Source organism: Lepidochelys kempii, chromosome 1, assembly GCF_965140285.1.
Source record: "Lepidochelys kempii isolate rLepKem1 chromosome 1, rLepKem1.hap1, whole genome shotgun sequence".
Classification (NCBI taxonomy): Eukaryota; Metazoa; Chordata; order Testudines; family Cheloniidae; genus Lepidochelys; species Lepidochelys kempii.
Window position 1 is genome coordinate 329,734,092 of NC_136380.1, and position 19,382 is coordinate 329,753,473.

General features: G+C 38.0%; 1 protein-coding gene across 15 annotated transcripts in view; it reads right to left on the reverse strand.

The window, feature by feature from the left end:
- MAGI2 (membrane associated guanylate kinase, WW and PDZ domain containing 2) overlaps nt 1-19,382 on the reverse strand; it is a 1,181,180-nt gene that overhangs the window by 78,281 nt on the left and 1,083,517 nt on the right. For 10 of the 15 annotated variants that reach the window (XM_073328600.2, XM_073328598.2, XM_073328606.2 and 7 more), the window contains 4 exons: nt 17,117-17,211; nt 10,326-10,518; nt 8,898-8,984; nt 5,507-5,755 (listed from right to left, as the gene is read on the reverse strand). In XM_073328600.2, coding sequence (XP_073184701.1) covers nt 5,507-5,755; nt 8,898-8,984; nt 10,326-10,518; nt 17,117-17,211 — 624 coding nt within the window. The remainder of the gene's footprint in view (nt 1-5,506; nt 5,756-8,897; nt 8,985-10,325; nt 10,519-17,116; nt 17,212-19,382) is intronic. The other 5 variants (XM_073328604.2, XM_073328605.2, XM_073328617.2 and 2 more) reach the window with 1 other exon arrangement.

Consider the following 19,382-nt stretch of genomic DNA (forward strand, 5'->3'; position numbering starts at 1 on the left):
TACTTATTTTAAGAGTTTATTTTTTGGCTGGTTGTTTGCCTTTTAATCTGCAAAACTAAGTTTCTCTACAAAGCTTGAAGCTAAAATTGGTTGTTCAAGGCAAATGACAAACCTACAAAATAAAAAAAAGGGAAACAATTTTAAACGCTTAAGTGAGACAAAAGAGACTGCTAATGTTACTGAAAATTCTTCACTGTTATTCTCAGGCTTCAGTTGCTCACCTGGCCATGCAATATCTTTGGAGCACAGAGCATGCAGAATGCTTCCCACACCATTTTCTTTAATATATGTGGGCCCAGTCCTGCAAACATACAGATGACTAGTCCATTTGGAATGAGTGGGACTGCTCATGTGTGTGAGTTTGCAGGATCAGGATCTGTCAAGGAAACATTACCGTGTTTTTGTTGAACTCCTGGGGAGTCAATGGGAGTTCTTCTATAGACTTCAGTGGAGCCAGGATTCCACCCTCTGTTTTTATCAGTATTTCTTTTTGGAAGTTGTTCATAATAAAATTAGAATCAGTGTTTGTTAGTTGGTGGCTTTCAGTCTAAAATGAAAATGAGAAACCATATTTATGGTCTCCAAACACTCAACTGACAGGGAAAATGACACAGAATCTTTTGAAAAACTATTACTTTGGTTCACAGATTTTTGATTAATTACATTGGTTATCTTCCTAAGAATAAACAAAAATTATACTCTTTTTCTCCAAAGAGACTCGATTTTACAACTGAATAGAACTGATCAAAGATTTTCCACTGAAACTTTTTTTTTGATGGAAAATGCTTTTTCAATTTAATGGAAATTTTCACCAAAAAATTAAGATTTTGTAAAAAATGAGTTTTTTGACCAAAAACCAAAATCTTTTCAGTTTTAAAAAGATGTTCATTTTTCAGATGCAGAAAACTGAAAAATATTAAGGTTTTGGGTTTTCAGGTTCTTGACCAAAATCAGAAAAAATGTCAATAAAAAGACATTTTGTTTAATTTTCATCTAAATTTTTCATGGCGCGGGGAAAGTATTTCCACCCAGCTCCTTGTGTAATGAACTTCACTTTGGATTTTGTAGACCTGAGACATTGACTTGTTTCAATTCAGGTCTTGACTGGTGGAGGGGCAGAATTGCTCCTAAGACTGGAATAGGCTTACTGTCTTTTACCTGCCCTATGTACATCTGCCCAGAGTCCAGAATGGTCCTTTGAGCTCAGCACTGGGTAAAGGATTTTCTCCTCGATGTATAGGTCAAACAGTGTTACTAATTTATACATTTTCATTTATCTGAATTTAAAGCATGGCTGACTTTGTGTATTACTCTGCTTTGCCCCAGTGTAATCTCTTTCACTCTACCCTTGACATCCTGCCTCCAGTCCAGCTCTGTCCCTATCTAAGAATACTGATTTAGTGAAAGATAATCCTGCTCTGAACTAAAGAACATTCCAAGCAATGATTTGCCAAAGAAGAGAGAGAGAGAGAGAATATCTATGATTTTCACTGCATAGAAGAAATGTGCCATGAGTGTTGGGTGTTTTAGCAAGTACCAACTTGTCCAAGAATATACTCAGGTCTAAAGATTGCCTGGAAACTATATAATAACAATTCTGTTCCTGAATTAAGGCTATATCCTGCCCTCATTCTGTGCAGAGATCAAGAGTAGAAAACAGTCCTTAGAGCATTTGATTAATTTCTACAAAACACAGATACATCTGGTAAACAAACAGCACCAAAGATAATTCTTATAAAGATTTTTATGAGAAAATGCAACTCAGATTGGAACAAGAACCGTGGGTCTGATTCTGGAGTACACTGGTCCCTTCATACCACCTTGCTGAGGCAAAGGGACTGTAACATAGGCCTAACTGGCTATACAGGAACAGTATAGTGGGAATCCTCCATTGAACCCTCATCAAAAAGGATGTGACTGGGGAAAAGAGATTTGTCTGGAGCAGCTCTGGCTATTCCTGGTGCTAGAATGGTCCTTTAGGCCCCTGGGAGCTAGATATAAATTACAAAAGCCTTCACGTTTTTTTAACTTACGCTGGTCCCAGAATTAGAGAGCAGCAAAGGTGCCCTAAAGCCATCTTGTCCTTGGGTCCTGTGCCAAATGCTGAGACCTGAGAATTAGACCTGAGAATCAGGGCCCATAAGCCCAACACCTGTGGCATTGGAATAATAATAATAATAATAATAACCATCATCACAAACAATTAATAATATGTGCTGCATTGTTACAGATAAGGATACAATCTGTTTGATCAATTTACAATAGAATGACACTTAAAACTCACACTACTACATATGACCAAGTAGCTGTTCCTCCAGGATTTACAGTAATTTATTTTTCGTAAAATAGAATTTTAACTGGGAATTAAGACTAAGGAGAATGTTATCATTGCACTATTAATGTTACACTTCCAAATGGTCAAACCTTACAGTCCAGTCTGGCAGAGTGAAGAAAAAAATAAAGAGAAAGTAAAAAGAAAAGGAGTACTTGTGGCACCTTAGAGACTAACCAATTTATTTGAGCATGAGCTTTTCACTTCAAGTTAGCTGTAGCTCATGAAAGCTCATGCTCAAATAAATTGGTTAGTCTCTAAGGTGCCACAAGTCCTCCTTTTCTTTTTGCGAATACAGACTAACTCGGCTGTTACTCTGAAAAGAGAAAGTAGGTGCCAGAAATCCGTAATTAAATGTAGAAAATATTCAGTCCCTCTATCATCCTGACGGTTATGCCCAATGAGACTATTCCTTGGATTGTTCTTTTTCTAGGCACTGGCTCTCCCAATTGACCATAAAACACAGTACTTTATTTGAAAGAATAAAACTAGAGACAATGACTATTTGATACTACAGACTATTCCCTTCCAGACCTATTTCACTGAAGGGTTTTAATTCTACCATGGTTGGCTTAAAATGAATACATTAACATTAACTGCATACATTTAAATATTGATCCAAGCCATGCTTTGTGTAATACAGTGGTATATCATCTAGTTAATACTTTCATGCTGTTAGTACGCTTTGCACTCTTGCTCAACATGTTAATCACTTTGTCCAAATAAATATGTGGTGTAAAAAATAGATGGTTGCTAATGCTTCCCTATTAAAATTTTAGTGGAGCTAAATGATTGGTAACCTGCTTCCATTACTGACTGGAGTGTTATCTTGTATCCTTTTCAGTTTGTTTATTTCACCACAGTTTCAAGATCCTTTACTTAATCTAAGCATTGAAAGGGAATGTTTCTCTTCAATCTATCACTGTCTATTTCAAACTTGTGATGCTTTTTTTTAAATGGACATGATCTGGGAACTGCTCAAGTTCATAGAGGTTTGATACAATTACTATTTTAATGAGTTAATTTCTCATCTCAACATCTGACCCCCCTCTTCATCTACTCTTGAAGCGCTTCAATTAATGCTAAATTTCCAGTAGCTACACATTTTTGTTCCAGGGAATTTGATCACTTTGACTCCGCTCTCTACTGTCTCCTGAAGGGTTGCATTTGAAATATTTCTCACTGCACTTCTGAGAATACCTTTCAATTAATTCTTTATAATTAAAAATGTATTGTAATTAACTGTGTAGTATATATGCATATCAGTGCCCTCCACTTGATAGAATCATGACCACTCTACTGTGGGTCATACACCCTATTACCTACAGGAAATTCTCCATTAACTCCAGTGACTAGTGACCTGGGTTTTGGAACAGAAGTATTGTTTTTTTCCCATCTGCCACCATGAAGTTCCTGTTAGCCATGATGTACAACAAAACGATAACTATGGAGTCATACCTGGCTGACTGGCTATGGTTTTGTAACAGTATGAATTTTGAGGATCCTACTGAATTTAACAAAAAAGTTGATTTGAAATAGTATGAAGAATATTATAAATGCTTGACCATGAAATGTTGTGAATATACTTTGCATGATCACTTTCCATTGTGAAATTATAGGACTCTTCCAGTACTTCTTTAACTTGCATTTATTTTATCAGATTGAAACAGATAAATACATTGGAGGGGCTCAGAAAGGGGGAATTGTCATTAATTTCCTCAGAAAACAGTTTTGGAAAATGGGGGGAAAAAGCAGTTCAAATGGGCCATTTGGTCACAGGGGAAGGGCTCAGTTTAGTCTGCAACCTGCAAACTAGGTAGCAAATATTCTCATGGGGCTTGATTTTTAGAAGTATTGAGAATCCACAACTTCACTTGAACTCCATGGAAGCTACAGGTGCTGATCACCTGGGAAAGTGAGACCCTGCCAGGGGCTTCTGGCATACAAGGGCAAAATGTTAAGTCACCATCACACTATAGCTCTGGAGGCAGAAGTTGAGCTATGATCACTAATCGTCTGATTCTGCCACCCTTTTCTCACTGAGTAGTCCCATTGATTACAGAAATCAGCCCCTCTTTATCTCTCTCCACCGCAAAGCATTCCAGTAGCTTGAGCAATGTCCTATAGGCAGGTTCAGTAAAGCATATGTGAAAAGTCCATTTTTATTGCATGTGTCCTATGCTTTGTATCTAGCATTAATAAATGTTGTCATTATAACTCTATGACGCTATGTTGTATTAATAATAATAGGGCCAGATTCTCAGCTGGAGTGAATTGGTATAACTCTGGATCTATGGTAATTGACATTTGATAAGAATCTGTCCCATAATAGTTAGCTTTTATATTAATAAGAGGTATCCTTGCAGGGTGGCCTTGGGAGGGATAGTGCTCTTTGAATCGTATTAGTTGGGCAGATAAGTGAGTGTTTGAGACAAAGTTGTTCTCCATGTCCACTGAAGGCAGGACAGAAAGTAATGGGCTTAATCTGCAGCAAGGGAGATTTAGGTTTAAGTTCTGGAATAGGCTTTCAAGGGAGGGTGAGGAATCACCATCATTGGAAGTTTTTAAGAACAGGCTGGCAAACACCTGTCAGGGATGGTCTAGGTATGCTAGGTCCTGCCTCAGTGCAGGGGGCTGGACTTGATGTCTTCTCAAGGTCCTTTCCATCCCTACATTTCTATGATTCTTAACCCCAAAGGACAAAATAACCTTTCTTCCTATGCATACCATGGCAGGGATACTGTTCCCCAGGGAAGCAACTTTTATCATCTCTTAGGGCTTGTCTACACTACCGCTTAAGTCGATGTAATTTACGCAGCTTAGGGATGTGAGAAAACCAGCCCCCTGAGCGACATAAGTTACGTGGACTTAAAGCGATGTCTACACCACGCTATGTCAGCAGGAGACGCTCTCCCATTGATGTAGCTTCCACCTCTTGCTGAGGTGGAGTAATTATGTTGATGGGACAGAACTGGTGCATCTTCACCAGATGTGCTACATTGGTGCAGCTCCATTGATGCAGCTGTGCCGAGATAGCGTAGTAGTGAAGACAAGCCCTAGAACTACAAACTCTTCTGCCAGACAAGTGACGAACGCATATGGTATTAGGTGTCGGATTTTTTCACTCCATTCAAACTTGAAGAAACAACAGGTGGTAGGTAGGCCTTTACTTACTTATTGTAGATCCAGATTCAGGCCTGTTCAAAGAGCTGATGATAACAAAGCCAAACCCTTCATTCTCTTTCCGGTGGATGACAACATCACTGGTTTGTAAGCTGTGTGAAGTAAAGCCCTCTGGTTGTGTAGCATTACTACTAGATGCAGCATGATTACTGTTAGCATAAGCAGCATAGTCACTTCTAGGAGAACTGTGGTGTGTAGACACTGAACCTGGGCTTCTGCCATTTTCTGGGCAAGGGTCTCCTAAAATATAAATCATATAAGTATTACAGTTTAACTTGTTCAGTGACTTTATCAGTTACTGTACCTTTGCTAATGCAACATGAATACAACTGGCTGTTTATATTACAGAAAGGAAACATAACAGATGTGAAAGAACTGGAATCTACCTGATTGTGCAAGCATTCAAGGGAAATCAGATAAAGCAAACATAAACACAAACTCCTATTCTGCTCCACAGAGAAGAGAGGAATCTGTTGTAAGAAACAATACAAAGCTGTACAGCAAAGAAAGTTAACAAGAGCTATTCAATTAGCTGATCTGTCATCTAGGGGAAAAATTGGCTGTCTAATCCAATACTAAATTATTTTGTCTTTGGATTAAAAGAATTTAAACAGGCAGCTAATACAGAATAATTTGGATTAGCTTTATAATTTTCCTCTTATAAACTGATTAGCATAATCAAAAGATGTTTATGGAATGGAGGAGCAATACAATGAAAAATAATCACAATTAATTATTCTGTTGCTGCCTCCATAGTTACAATGCTCATTTAGAAGTTTTAAAGATGCTCTTACATGCAGAGTTAAAATGATCAGAAGGACAAATGAAGTCCATTAACCTTTTAGCTGTGGCTTTATAGTTTGTAAAAGCAGAGAGGACGAGAAATTTTGCACGATTAAGCACCTCCTCATACAAACATTGCTGGCAGTCAGTAACTGTAAATAATTAAGTGATGCTTGTACATGGAAAAAAATGTACTTATATTCATTGCAGACCTTTTGTTTCAGATGAATCATACCTATATAGTAATATAATATAGTAGTTTCAGATAAATATACAATGGATGTTTTCTGCCCCTAGCAGTAATAGTGGTGCAGTCATACTACAAAATATCTGACAAGCTTCACATTCCGCCCCCCCAGAGGTCCCAAAAAAGTTTACAAGTTAAAAGTTCCAAGTCTGAAATCTATTTTCTGAATAAAATAAGCAGGATCCAAGGACAAACTATTATTTTCTCAGGCAGGTAAGTGTGTCCTTTAACAGTCCTTGTGCAACTTTGAAATAGAGTGATTAGGGAGAGTAACAAGGAGGAAAACTAAACAATTATTGTGCCACTACATTAGAATACCAAATCTCTGAGAGTTATTGGACCCCATCTGCAACTAAATGCCATAGTCAAAGACAAGAGAGATCACATTTTCTAACTGTCATGTTTTAGAAGGTTGACTCTGTATATGTATACTGTGTATGTCAGTTTGGCTGTAACAAAAAGAAAATGATCTTACTGCCCTGCATTATCAGGAGCAGACTGTTATAAATGAATGCCAGAGAGTCTCATTAACTACACAAAAAGAATGAAAACGGAGGAAGAGCAAATTTTAGATGGCTGTTAGATTTTCTTCTCTTTATTCTGAAACATATTCATCAGAATTTTTTTTTTGCTTGCTCTGCCTGCAAAGAAATGGCAGTTTAATTTCTATTTCCTCTGAAACATCACTTTTTTCTAACAAAGCAGGTTTCAGGAACTCAAGTTTGGTAATTCTTTACCTCAGTTCTTGAGAAAGAGGACATCTAAGATTCTGAGACAGAGCTGTGCAAAATAAATCAAATCTCAAGCCCATTTGGAAGACATTTTCTAACCCTGGCCTGTGCTAGCAAATGGTTTGGGCTGAGGTTGTCTGCCCAGATCAGAAGCTGGTTAACCTCATTTCTATCCCACCTCCTAGCAAAATCCTTGAAAACATAGATGGAAGCAAGGGTCTGATGGCCTTGAAACTTAGAGGTAAGGGGTTCCCCTTGGAGGCTAATGTTTTTCTAAAACCTGTGAACCAAACTGCTGGGCTCTGTTTGAAACCTGAACCCAGCGAGATTTGCACAGCCCTAGTCTTGACTCTGTAGTTTGAGAGTGTATTGGGACCATCTGAGGATGTCTTTTCTTCCTAAGGCCTTTCCTCTATGCCCAAGCTGTTTATTCACCCAATATTGCCTATGGCTTGTTCTTTCTTCATTCTTTATTTTCCTTTTCTTTTTTTTTTTTTTGTAGAGGAAGGCAAGCTTTCTAATCACTCCTATGCCTGATTTCCACAACCCCAAAGACATTCACAGCCAGGACATGAACAGATCAACCCAAGAAAGTACAAACATATGTGTAAATGTCAGTTTTTTAAAATACCACGTTCAAAATTAACCTTTCCTTTGTTATGTAAGGGTCCACCTTTTTTAAAAAAGAATGATTTATTTCTATAGTTTTCTTTTGCAAATTCTAGTTTTCTTTATATTTTACCTGCATATTTCTGACTGTTGCTTATATTAAGAATATTTTCACTATGGAAAGGTAGGGCATATTCTCCTCTTAGTCAAGCTGGTGTAACACCCTTGACCACAATGAAATTGCCTTGGTTTAATTTTGATGAGAATCTGATCCATTGCATAGAAAAAGGAATAGAAAAATCACACTAATTTGAAATTGGATATACAGTAAATTAGGTTCTAATTCTGCAAGTTACATGTGGGTAGACTATTATTCCTGCATGTTATAAATGTCAGGATCAGGACCTTAATGTTGTGCATCAATATGAAAATAAAGAATAACAAAACTGCAAGACTAGTAAAAATTGTAGGACAAATGTTTCTGCAAATCTAGTATTTGTTAACAGCAACATAAGGAAAGCCCAAGTTCTCCATATTACACATACTCAGAACCAAGAACTTCATTTTAATCCTATCAGCCTTAGGTGAGGATGTATGCCAGTACCTTTGTACTGATTTTGCATTTTTCAGTTCATGTAAATAATGCTACATTTTTGTTTAAAGATAACATTCAATACATCACATCAATCTAAAAACTTGTACAGCTTCATAAGCAGTTAAACAATGAGTCATACACTATATTTCAGAGAGTGTCACTATCAAGGCTAAAGAATAATCCAGGATGTTTTAGTAGCTTGATTCAATTTCTGTGTCAGGAGTCCTGTGATTAATAGAAACTCTTAAAAAGTTCCTTACATAATGTAAGGCAACCAACCACCAAAGGATGATAACTATGCTGTCTGTACTAACTCTTGTAATTATTATTCTTGTCTACAGTCCAGTTTCCATAGAGGCTGATAAAATCTACTAACCCTTAGGAAACTAACGAATCCCCACATGTTCAGTATTTTACCTTGGTAACTGGCCATTTTCCTAGGGTTTGGGGAGCTTCTAGGGGGCGTTGAGCCAGGTTGGAGGGAGGATTTCTGGCTGCAGGATTCTAGAGTTAACAGAAGAAAGTCAGTCCCGAGATAGGGAAGATGGACAGTGACCTGACAGCGTGCCAGAGACGGGAAATGGGGAGTATGAACAACAATAAGTGGGTTAGGAGCATGAGGTTGCTGGACTGCTGGGGTGGGCAGGAAGGGGAAGGCAAAGGCTAAGGAGGTGGAGCAGGAAAAGAGAAAGGGCTCCTTGGTGGATGGAGAGGGAGAAGACAGAAGGGGCCGATGACATGTTTACTAATTTCTGATCACTCATTAAAGTGCCCTAATGATGAGCCTGTTCTAAGGGTTATATTAGATTATTAAACTTCATTCACATAAGCAAAGAGTTTAACTGAATGAGAACAGATTCACTCATTAAAAACTCTTGTTAAATAGATGCTGCCAGGATATATTTAGAAAAAATCTCCTCTGTGTTACCAGTAACACCTTAGATGGTCAAGACTGAAAGAATTGAAAATGTCTCATCTGCTTTATGCAGTGTTGTTGTAGCCGTGTACTGCGTCAGTCCCAGGATATTACAAAAAAAAAAGTGGATGAGGTAATATCTTTTATTGGACTAACTTCTGTTGGTGAGAGAGACAAGCTTTTGAGCTACTCTCTTAGTACCTTTCCCAGACCTGAAGACAAACTCTGGGTAGCTCAAAAGCTCATCTCTCTTACCAACAGATATTACCTCACCCATCTTGTCTCTCTAATTTTCTTTACACTATTAATCCTGTTTATCTTCTGCACTTTCTGCTTGGAAATGGAAACCAGACTGCCCTGTTTCTAGTCATTATTTATATAGCACTAAAAGACTTGAGATGGTTTCCTTTGAAGTCAGTGGCAAAACTCCCATTAACTTCAGTGGCAGCAGGACTGGGCTCAGAACATGTCAAAGCAACGGAAGGAATTCCTGCCCTAAAGAGCTTACAATCTGCAAGCCTTTTCCTGCTTGCTTTACTCACACCAATGACTTCAATAAGACCACTCAGATAAGTAATACGAGCACCCTTTGGTCCTAACATGGCACAAGTAGGGACAATACAGGAGAACATAGTATGGAACAAACACAGAGTCACTCATGATCTTTACAGCAGGATTGTCACTCTTACTTCCTGGTTCTCTAGGAATCAGGCACAACGTTGCAATGTTTGTCTCACAAACACTGCCAGGGAATGTTGAAGGACAAAGGTTTTCCAAGACTTAATTCTTTAAATAATAAAAAAAAAATGATTATAAAGTTAGTTTTTGTTAAAACTTTTTCTTTTTTAAAAAAGCATTACCTAAATTACTGCCCCCTTTATTGACAGCTCTTGGTTAGTTTTTCTGTATTTCCCTTTTTATTAACATACCTATAGATAGCACCTTTCTTCTCACAGTAAGATTCACTTGCCCATTTCGGGCTGCATTATGCATGAGATCAATCACGTATCGGTGGGTTTTGCCAGCCACTGGGATCCCATCTACATACACCAACTCATCACCAGGATGTAGACGACCATCTCTGTCTGCAGAACCCATTGCAATTACTGCTCCAATCAGAATCTAGATAGTGAAACAAATGGGAACGTTAAATACATTCAGGGTGTTGCTGGAGGTTCACTGGGTAACATTTTTTCCCTTTCAGTTAAAATTTAATTAATGCTCCCAAAAGGCATTGGGTGGCACTGTGCTACTGCTCTTTGAATGAGAACAAAACCCTGATCACTCAGGATCATTTAAAGATGCCATTCTGTTTTCCACAAGAGATGGAGTGATAAACCTGAGAATTCTAGCATTACTGCAACATTGGCTAGCTACACTTTAAGTCTTTAAATCAAGATTGTATGTCTAAGGGCTTGTCTATATACTTACGGCTATATCGGCATTGCTGTGATCGATGCAGCAGTGTCAATTTAGCAGGTCTGGTGAAGACCTGCTAAGTCAATGGCAGAGCGCTCTCCTGTTGACTCCTGTACTCCCCGAGAAGAGTAAGGGAAGTCAGCAGGAGAGCATCTCCTGTCAACACGGTACAGTGTAGACACTGCAGTAAGTGGATCTAGCTATGTCTACTTCAGTTACATTAGTCACATAACTGAAGTAGTGTAACTTAGATCGATTTACCATGGTAGCTAAGAGAGCTACTCTAGTTTGACAACACGCTATTGGGTTTGATGCAGGAATTACTGGGTGAAGTTCTATGGTCTGTGTTATGCAGGAAGTCAGACTAGATGAACATAATGGTTGTGTTTAGCCATCAAATCTGTGAATCTATATTTTGTCCACCTATGTTCCCTGACTGCTGTGTTCTATAAAATAGTTTGATATATTTAATCTCAAAGGTGTTTACCTGAATTTCAGTAGTGATGTGAATTGATCCCTAGTTAGCAAACTACTTTGGGATCCTTTGGTAAGAAAGTTGCTGTATCAGGCATTTCTGCTGATAAAAAACAGTTAAGGAGTAACTGACTGGCAAAAAGAGAAGAAGAGGAGAAATGTCAACTTTTTCTGTGCAGATGGAGTTTTTAAATGGAGGACATGCTCAAATGTACATTTAAAATCAACTTGTTTTAGACAGATAAACCCAGTAAAAAGGAACATTCAAAGATTTCTAATGAATTTTTCCAGACATATATTTTTTTCCATGATATGTTCGGGATAAAAATCAAGGTTAAATCAAACAAAACCTGAATTCCCTGAAAAGATTTGTATGTTTAAATTATTCACAAAGTTATTTCCTGATTTTTCTTTCTTTCGTTTAGGTTTTTGGTAAACAAAGAATGATGGCTTCAGATGGAAAAGTAGCGATGTGGGGTATCTGCTTAAAAGTTAACACAGCCTGAGGCTGTCTTAACTCTTGATCAGTGCCCTCTTTAGGTAACAAGGGAGAGAAGCCAGCAAGGGAACTTGTAAACATGAGGAACAACTGCAAGGGCCAGAAGGTGGTGCAGAGGCATAGGATGAGTGTTTCTATATGGGTGGTCTTGGCTTCTGATGGATACACAGAGGTCTGCAGGGCCTGGCAGCAAACCTCCGCAAACCTAATGGAAGAGCTTTCAGAGGAAACTTCATGTGGGGAACTTTGCAGAATTTTCCTCTCTCTCTCTGGCCCTCCCCTGGGGCAATCTTTTGCTTCCAAAATGTACAGGGGATGGGGGAAAGCCATAGCATTCTCCTTCTTCCTGATGTTCTTAGATACCCGTTAAGTAGTGCCAAGCAGAGTTACCAGAGATTTTCATTCTGTGCTTCAAAAGGCTGAAAGAATATACCTCAAAGTTTGGATACTACTTTGTACAAAACCCAGCTATAAAATATACATTTATGCTCCTTTACTGTATATAAATATATATTTATGATCCTTTATGCTCCTTCACAACAAAAAGCAACTCCAGGATGCATTGAGATAGATTCCCACAAAGTATTCTCAAAACATTTTGATTTTGTGCCTCTACCAAGTAATGATTTGTAGCTAGTTATCTAAAACAGAAATGTCTATGAACTCACTGTAGCTTGGCAGCTTTTTATGGGGGAAAACTTGCTCCTTTGTTTGTATACTGAATATATTTCATTCGCTTTAAATCTGATTCTAAGCAGATAAAGCACTGAACAGTATCTTGACGGCAGCTGCACAGTAAGCAGAGGTTTTCACTGAGCTGTCCACAATGACACCACCATTCATTTATAATTAGAAGTACTGAAAATGATTTCTTCCAGTGTACATTACCTTGCTTTTGTCAATGTGGTATTTCATCTGCCATTGCAATGGCCACCCACCTAGCTTTTTAAAGTTCCTCTCATGCTCCTAACAGTCTTTCCTAGTCTTGACTATGCTAAATAATGTTGTCTCCTCTGAAAATTTTGCTACTCTTTGTTCACTCTCTTTCAGATAATTAATACATTTAAGCGCCAATCCTACAATTCACTGTGCCCATCTAATCCACCACTCAGTGTACATTCCTCTGCCATGAATGATCCATAGAAGGATACGATTCTTTTACTGGCCACAGCTACAGGGGGAAGGGGGAAAGAGAGGTGTCTTTAGCTCAAGCTGTAGGAACTCAGGCTTTTAGCTCTAGAAATCCCTAGTTCAGTCCACGGGGCTCTGCACAGGCTCGCTGCTTCCCCTACTTGCAGTGAATGCTGGGACTGGGTTGTTTAAAAAAGGTCACATTATGACATAATGGGAGCCATATGCAATAACATGGATCCTAGTTTAGAACCTGGAGATGACCCACTGTTAACTTTTTGCTATGTTGAAAATCAATAATTTATTCCTACTCTTTGTTTTATGTGTTTTATCTAGTGTCTCTCACCTCACGACTACTTAATTTCCTTAATAGTTATAAACTCTGCAAACAGAAAACAAACTGAAAAATATCAAGCATTTAATGACATTTGTGTCATCCTTTCAGAATGATACTGACTGGAATGTCTGTGGGGGCAGTCTGACAAAATTATCAGAGATAAGGGATGGATCGCAGAGAAAACCATTAATTTCAGCTATTGCTTGATGGTAATAAAATTTACTTTAAAAAATCTCCCAAATGTTGACCTGTTGAGATTAACAGTATTTGTGAGAGTGTTTTGGCCTAGTGGTCTGAGAATGAAATTAGAAGCCAGCAACTCATAACTGTTAACCCCTGCTTTGACACTAAGTCCCACTGTGATTTTTTTGGGCACATCATTTCGTTTCTCTCTCATTTTCCCCATCTGTAAATGGCTACTTCATAGGTTCTTTGTACGGTTTAATTAAATAATATATGTAAAGTGAAGAGGAAGAGGAAAAGTGCTTAGTATTATCCACTTCACTAATGGGTTCATGATGTTGAGTTCAAGTTGCCTGAATGCATCCAAAATATTTTCCCTGTCTGGAACAGTACTAAATATCTTAGTGCCTTCAGCAGGGTTCTGAATGTGGTGGTCAATTTCAGAATATCTGGCCACATTCATTGATGGTTCACCAGAGTAAGTTAGGCACAATTTGGGGTATGTGTCTCTGGAGTGTGTACCTGTTACAGTTCATTGTCAGTACAAGCATATCTTAAGCTCCTCGCTAATCACTAGCAGATGTGGTAGATGCATATAGGGGTATGGTCTTGGATACTGACATTTGGGAGTTGACTGGAGTTGATACTGATTGGAATTGGCGTAGCCACACCTAGTGTTATCTAGCAGAGGTGTCTAAATGTAACTCCTCCTCTCTACTTTAAAGTGTCTTTGTGCTCATGAGCAAGGAAAGTGGAGTACTCCAATCCTATCTGTCAAATGAATTATATACCCTGAAGCAAACTCTGTTATGGTCCTATTAAACTGTTTGCATCATCACTTTTTAAAACTTTATGTGGAATTTGCTTTTTCTTATTCCCTTATGCTGACAAATCCAATACTCCCTTTTAAAAACAAAACCACAAAGACAAAAGGTAATTAAAGCTTCTTTTTGTTCTATGTTACCTGAGCGCACAGCAGGAAAGCTGAAAAAAAAAACATTTCAAAGTATCTCACTGCTTGGTTCATGGGAAGTGAGGGGGTTTGCAGGACAAACATAAGCTGTGCCTCTCCTTGTTTAGAGGTGAGAGGCATGGGTGGGTACACCTGAGCTGTGAATGGGGGAGAAGCGAACAGCAAAGGAGAGAAAAATTAGATCTGAAATATGTTTTATTATGAATGCACATTATGTAGAAACAGAGTGTCTTCTTCACAAATGCTGCGTTTGTATGACGAAAAAAGAAGACAAACATCCTAGACAGCATGGATTTTGAGTGTTGTTTGAGTGACGACACTTTCTCTAGGTAATAGATAAAAATTTTAAAAGCCCCTAAGCCTTGTTTTCAAAAATGACTTTGGCATTGAGAAGACTAAGTCCCAATGACTTTCGATGAGACTTAGGCTCCTAAATTGCTTTTGAAAATGGAATCTAGGCTTCCAATTCACTAGGATGCTTTTTGAAAATTTCTCCCCAATGTATTTATGCTAAAATATGCTCTGTGTGTTTGTCAGTATATGGTGTATTGCTTTTAGAATATGATGCATATATTTCAGTATACAGAAGGCACCCTTAAAATGTCAATATTTCTCACATTTATCAATATTTCATTTCTTCACACAAAGCGCAGTCACCCTGTGAAACTTGTTGCCGGGGTTGTTGTGAAGGCCCAAACTATAACTGGGTTCAGAAAAGAATTAGATAACTTCCTGGAGGATAGGTCCATCAATGGTTATTAGCCAAGATGGTCAGGGACACAACCCCATTCTCTGGATGTCCCTAAGCCTCTGACTGACAGAAGCTGGAACTGGACGACAGGGGATGGATCTCTCAGTAACTGCCCTATTCTATTCATTCCCTCTGAAGTATTGGCAGCAGGCACTACTGGAACACAGGATAATGGGCTGGATGGATCATTGGTCTGACCCAGTATGTCCATTGTTATGTTCTTATCAATTCTTGCCCCATAGTGGTAAATGCAATAACACACTTATTTCTTATTTGAAATATAGTAAATAATTTTGGTTTCTCAGATACCACCATCGGACAAGTGTTAACATTTTAATGGCTATCATTTTATTTTGTACAGATTTGAATAAATGACATGTAAATCTATATTTAGGTTTTTCTAAGAAAGATGTCACTGTTGTATATAAGCAACATAGAATAAATAGTTGGTTATTGTATATCGTTTTATCAGTGTTGGTTTGGGATGGCTACATCAGTCCTGAGTGGCAAGGCTATGACTGAGTCATGCAGGTCACTCCAAATAAGTTCAATTAAAAATAAATCATATGCTCCACCACATAATCATATATTGAATATATGCCACATATATTACAAAAAAGGATAATAAAAGATTTTAGAGAATTTTTAAAATTGTATGTGTGTTCTATTTTGAGTATTGAGTGCAGGACACTAGACCAGTAGACCTCTTGAGGTCCCTTCCAGTCCTATAATTCTTCCACCTGTAAAGCCAATGAGTCCAATAATTATGTCATTATTTAAGGTTTCGAGGCCTTGCAAGGCTAGAAGCATATGCTGGATGCCCCTTTGGAAAGGTGGGGATGTCCCCTGCCTAGTGGCATAAATCTCCCATTTCCATGCCTGATGCATCACAAGTTATTGTTTCTTAAACCTGTCAATGGTGCAGAATGAAATGGCCTGGGCTGTAGACCAAGTTACATTTGGGGGAAATTTCATATTGGGGTAGAAAAAAGGAAACCGTTCTCTAGAAAAGGCATCTATTTGCAGCTGCTCAGAAATTCTGAATATAGAAAAAATCAAGGTGGAAGTGGATTAGTGCACAGAGAGCAAGGGAAGTGGTCAAAGGAATGAGATAAAGGCATTTATCATGTATGCAGCAATTCTATGTCAATGGTACATATTTTAATATACTCTTCAGTGTTTTTTCAGTATATGACATGCTGTGATGTTTTCTAGTAAATAATTAATGCACTTAATTTAACGTGGATTTATTTTTATAGACTTTAAGGCCAGAAGGGACCACTGTGATCATCCAGTCTGCCCTTCTTTATATCCCAGGCCACAGAACTTCACCCATGCGCTCCTGTAAAAGACCCATAACCTCTGGCTGCGTTACTGAAGTCCTCAGATCATGATTTAAATATGAAGTCATGACTCAATTAAGTAAATGGTAAAACTCCCACTGGCTTTAGTGTCCAGATTTCACCAGTAGTCCATGTGTTCCCAAAGATGAATAAGGTCATTAACAGTACTCCCTAATTCCACACATTCCATATGTGTACAGTTTGTATCTACATTAACTTACTACAGTACAGCATGGTATTCATTCACACATGCTCATACAAAATTTGAATGCAAATCTACTGGTTAAACTCAATACTTGATCTTTCAGGGAAGCCAATAGTTCTCTGTAAGTCAATAATTAAAAGGGCCAAATAGCAGTCAGTTCTCTAAAAAAGGTTGCAGAGTGCACTCTTCCTAACTTAATACAAAGTGATTCACAATGACATATTTTAAGTGGAGATGCTGACAATTTGAGAGACCTGTCTTTTTCAATGGATGAACAGGAAAAAGTCTTTTTACTTGGCATTCTAAAATTCCATTCCTTTGTGACCACTGTATGAAGTGATATTTTTCTGACACTTACAAAGTTACTGAAATGATAAAATAGAAAGTCATGAAGAAACTACTTACAGGCTGTCCAGGTTCATCTCCTCCAAGGATTCTGAAGCCAAATCCAGACTCCATCCTCCGAAGATGAACATCCAGCTCCTTGTAATCTGGACCTGGTTTAAAAGGAGATCTCATTGAGTAATGTATTTTCATTTTTCCTTGAGAAACTGAATATCCCAGTGGTTAGTTCATTGGAAATGATTAATGATGGTCCTGTTAGAGCATATGGAAACTGTATTGAAAACAGTGTGTTGTACACAGACAAACAGACACAGATACTTGAATATGAAGATATCTCTAAAGATGATGGTGTGCAGTAAAGTATACTCAATCCAAACTAGAAAGTGGGTAGTATGAGGCAAATTCATAATGTCCTGCCTTCTTCCAGTGACTGCCTTTGTATTACATTTTGTGGCTCCACCATCAGCAATGGTATTTACTTTGTAACTTTAGTTTAGTTCTTCAAAACTTTAAAAGAGTAATTTGATATGGGAGATGGAGATACTTGAAAAATGATCAGCTCTAATTACAGGTCAGTAGAACTAAATAACCATTAATGAAAAGACCATTTTAGTCCACACAGGTATAAACAGTGTGCCAACGTATGTAGTGTAGCTTTACAGTATTTCAGTCTGAGATAATACACTTGATGAAGAATTTTGGTGCTAGTTGGCATTCGAAGCCCCTAAAATGAAGGGTTTGAAATGGACAGATAACACAACATTAAACTGAACAACTTTCTACTCAATTAACATTTCAGGAGCTTTATAAATCATTAAAATTCCTTTTTTTCAGATCACTGTAACTTGATGGTAAAAGTATGTTCTGTGCTGAAACTCATCATACAACCTTTCAGCTCAGGAACGCTGTGTATTTTTAAAATGAAATTACTGGAAAATCTATTCAGTTCATTTAAAAGCTACTGTTGTATAAAAAGTAATATTTAAAATTTTAGGCTTTTATGCACTCATCACAAAAAGAGAGAGGAAATGAATTTTTAAAGAAAATACAGTGAACCAGTGAGCATTCAAGAGACTGACAAGAACTGGCTGCTTAATAAAGATGGGCTTTTAATAATGGCAGGCCAGTATTTTACTCAGTACATTTGGGCTTACTTTGGGATGGTCTCCGAAGATAGCACAGTGATTAATTAGGATGGTCTCTTACAGATTTCATTATAATCCATAACTTAGGATAATGTTTTTCAAGATTTTCAACCCCATCACACCATCCAGCCCAAAACTAAAACCACAAGGGTTTAAAAAACCCAAGAAGACGCAGCCCAGTGGGTGGATGATCAAAGGTGGCTGATCTATGGGGCCCTAATTATTACAGCACCCCATCCTGGGCTAGCTATGGACTGCAGCTCAGCCTAGCATCTTCATAGCACCACATGCTATGGGCTTTCCACCTCCAGTCCCACCATTGGCAGACTCTCTGCGCTGGAGCTTGGGGGTGGGGAGAAGCATAAAACTACACATTGTGGTTCTGCACTATGCTTGCGCTGACAGAATTCGCCACAGCCCACTATGGCATATTAATGACCCCTCTATGCTGCTGGAGTGGTGTTCAGGGGATTTAGCATGCAACAGAATCTATCCCAAGGTATTTTAACATGAAGAATTGATACAAAAGAGAAGGTGTATTGACATTACGTGGAGTCAATGAGCAGCCATTGCTATTAGGTCTTCTTATATTGGGTCAGGTCCAAAATCCCTTGAAGTCAATAAGAATCTTTCTATTGACTTCAGCATGCTTTGGATCAGGCCCTAGGTGTCAATCCTATGATATGAGCCACACTCAGGGATCACTGCACTTGTGAGAATCCCCACAATTGGCAGGATGAGGACTTAAGAAATCAGGCCTTGACACCATACGCTGCAATAGTTGCTGAAGCGCTTTTATGGTCAATCATGTCAATGATTTGTGTGAAAGTAACAAAGTTCTCATATACAAATTAGGGCTGTTGATTAGTCATGGTTAACTCATGTGATTAACTCCAAAAAATTAATTGTGATTAAAAAATGTAATTGCGATTAATCGCAGTTTTAATCGCACTGTTAAACAATGGAATACCAATTAAAATTTATTAAATATTTTGGTTGTTTTTCTACATTTGCATATATATTGTATTCTGTGTTGTAATTGAAATCAAAGTGTGTATGATTTTTTATTACAAATATCTGCACTGTAAAAATGATAAACAAAAGAAATAGTATTTTTCAATTCACCTGATATTAGTACTGTAGTGCAATCTCTTTGCACGTGAAAGTGCAATTTACAAATG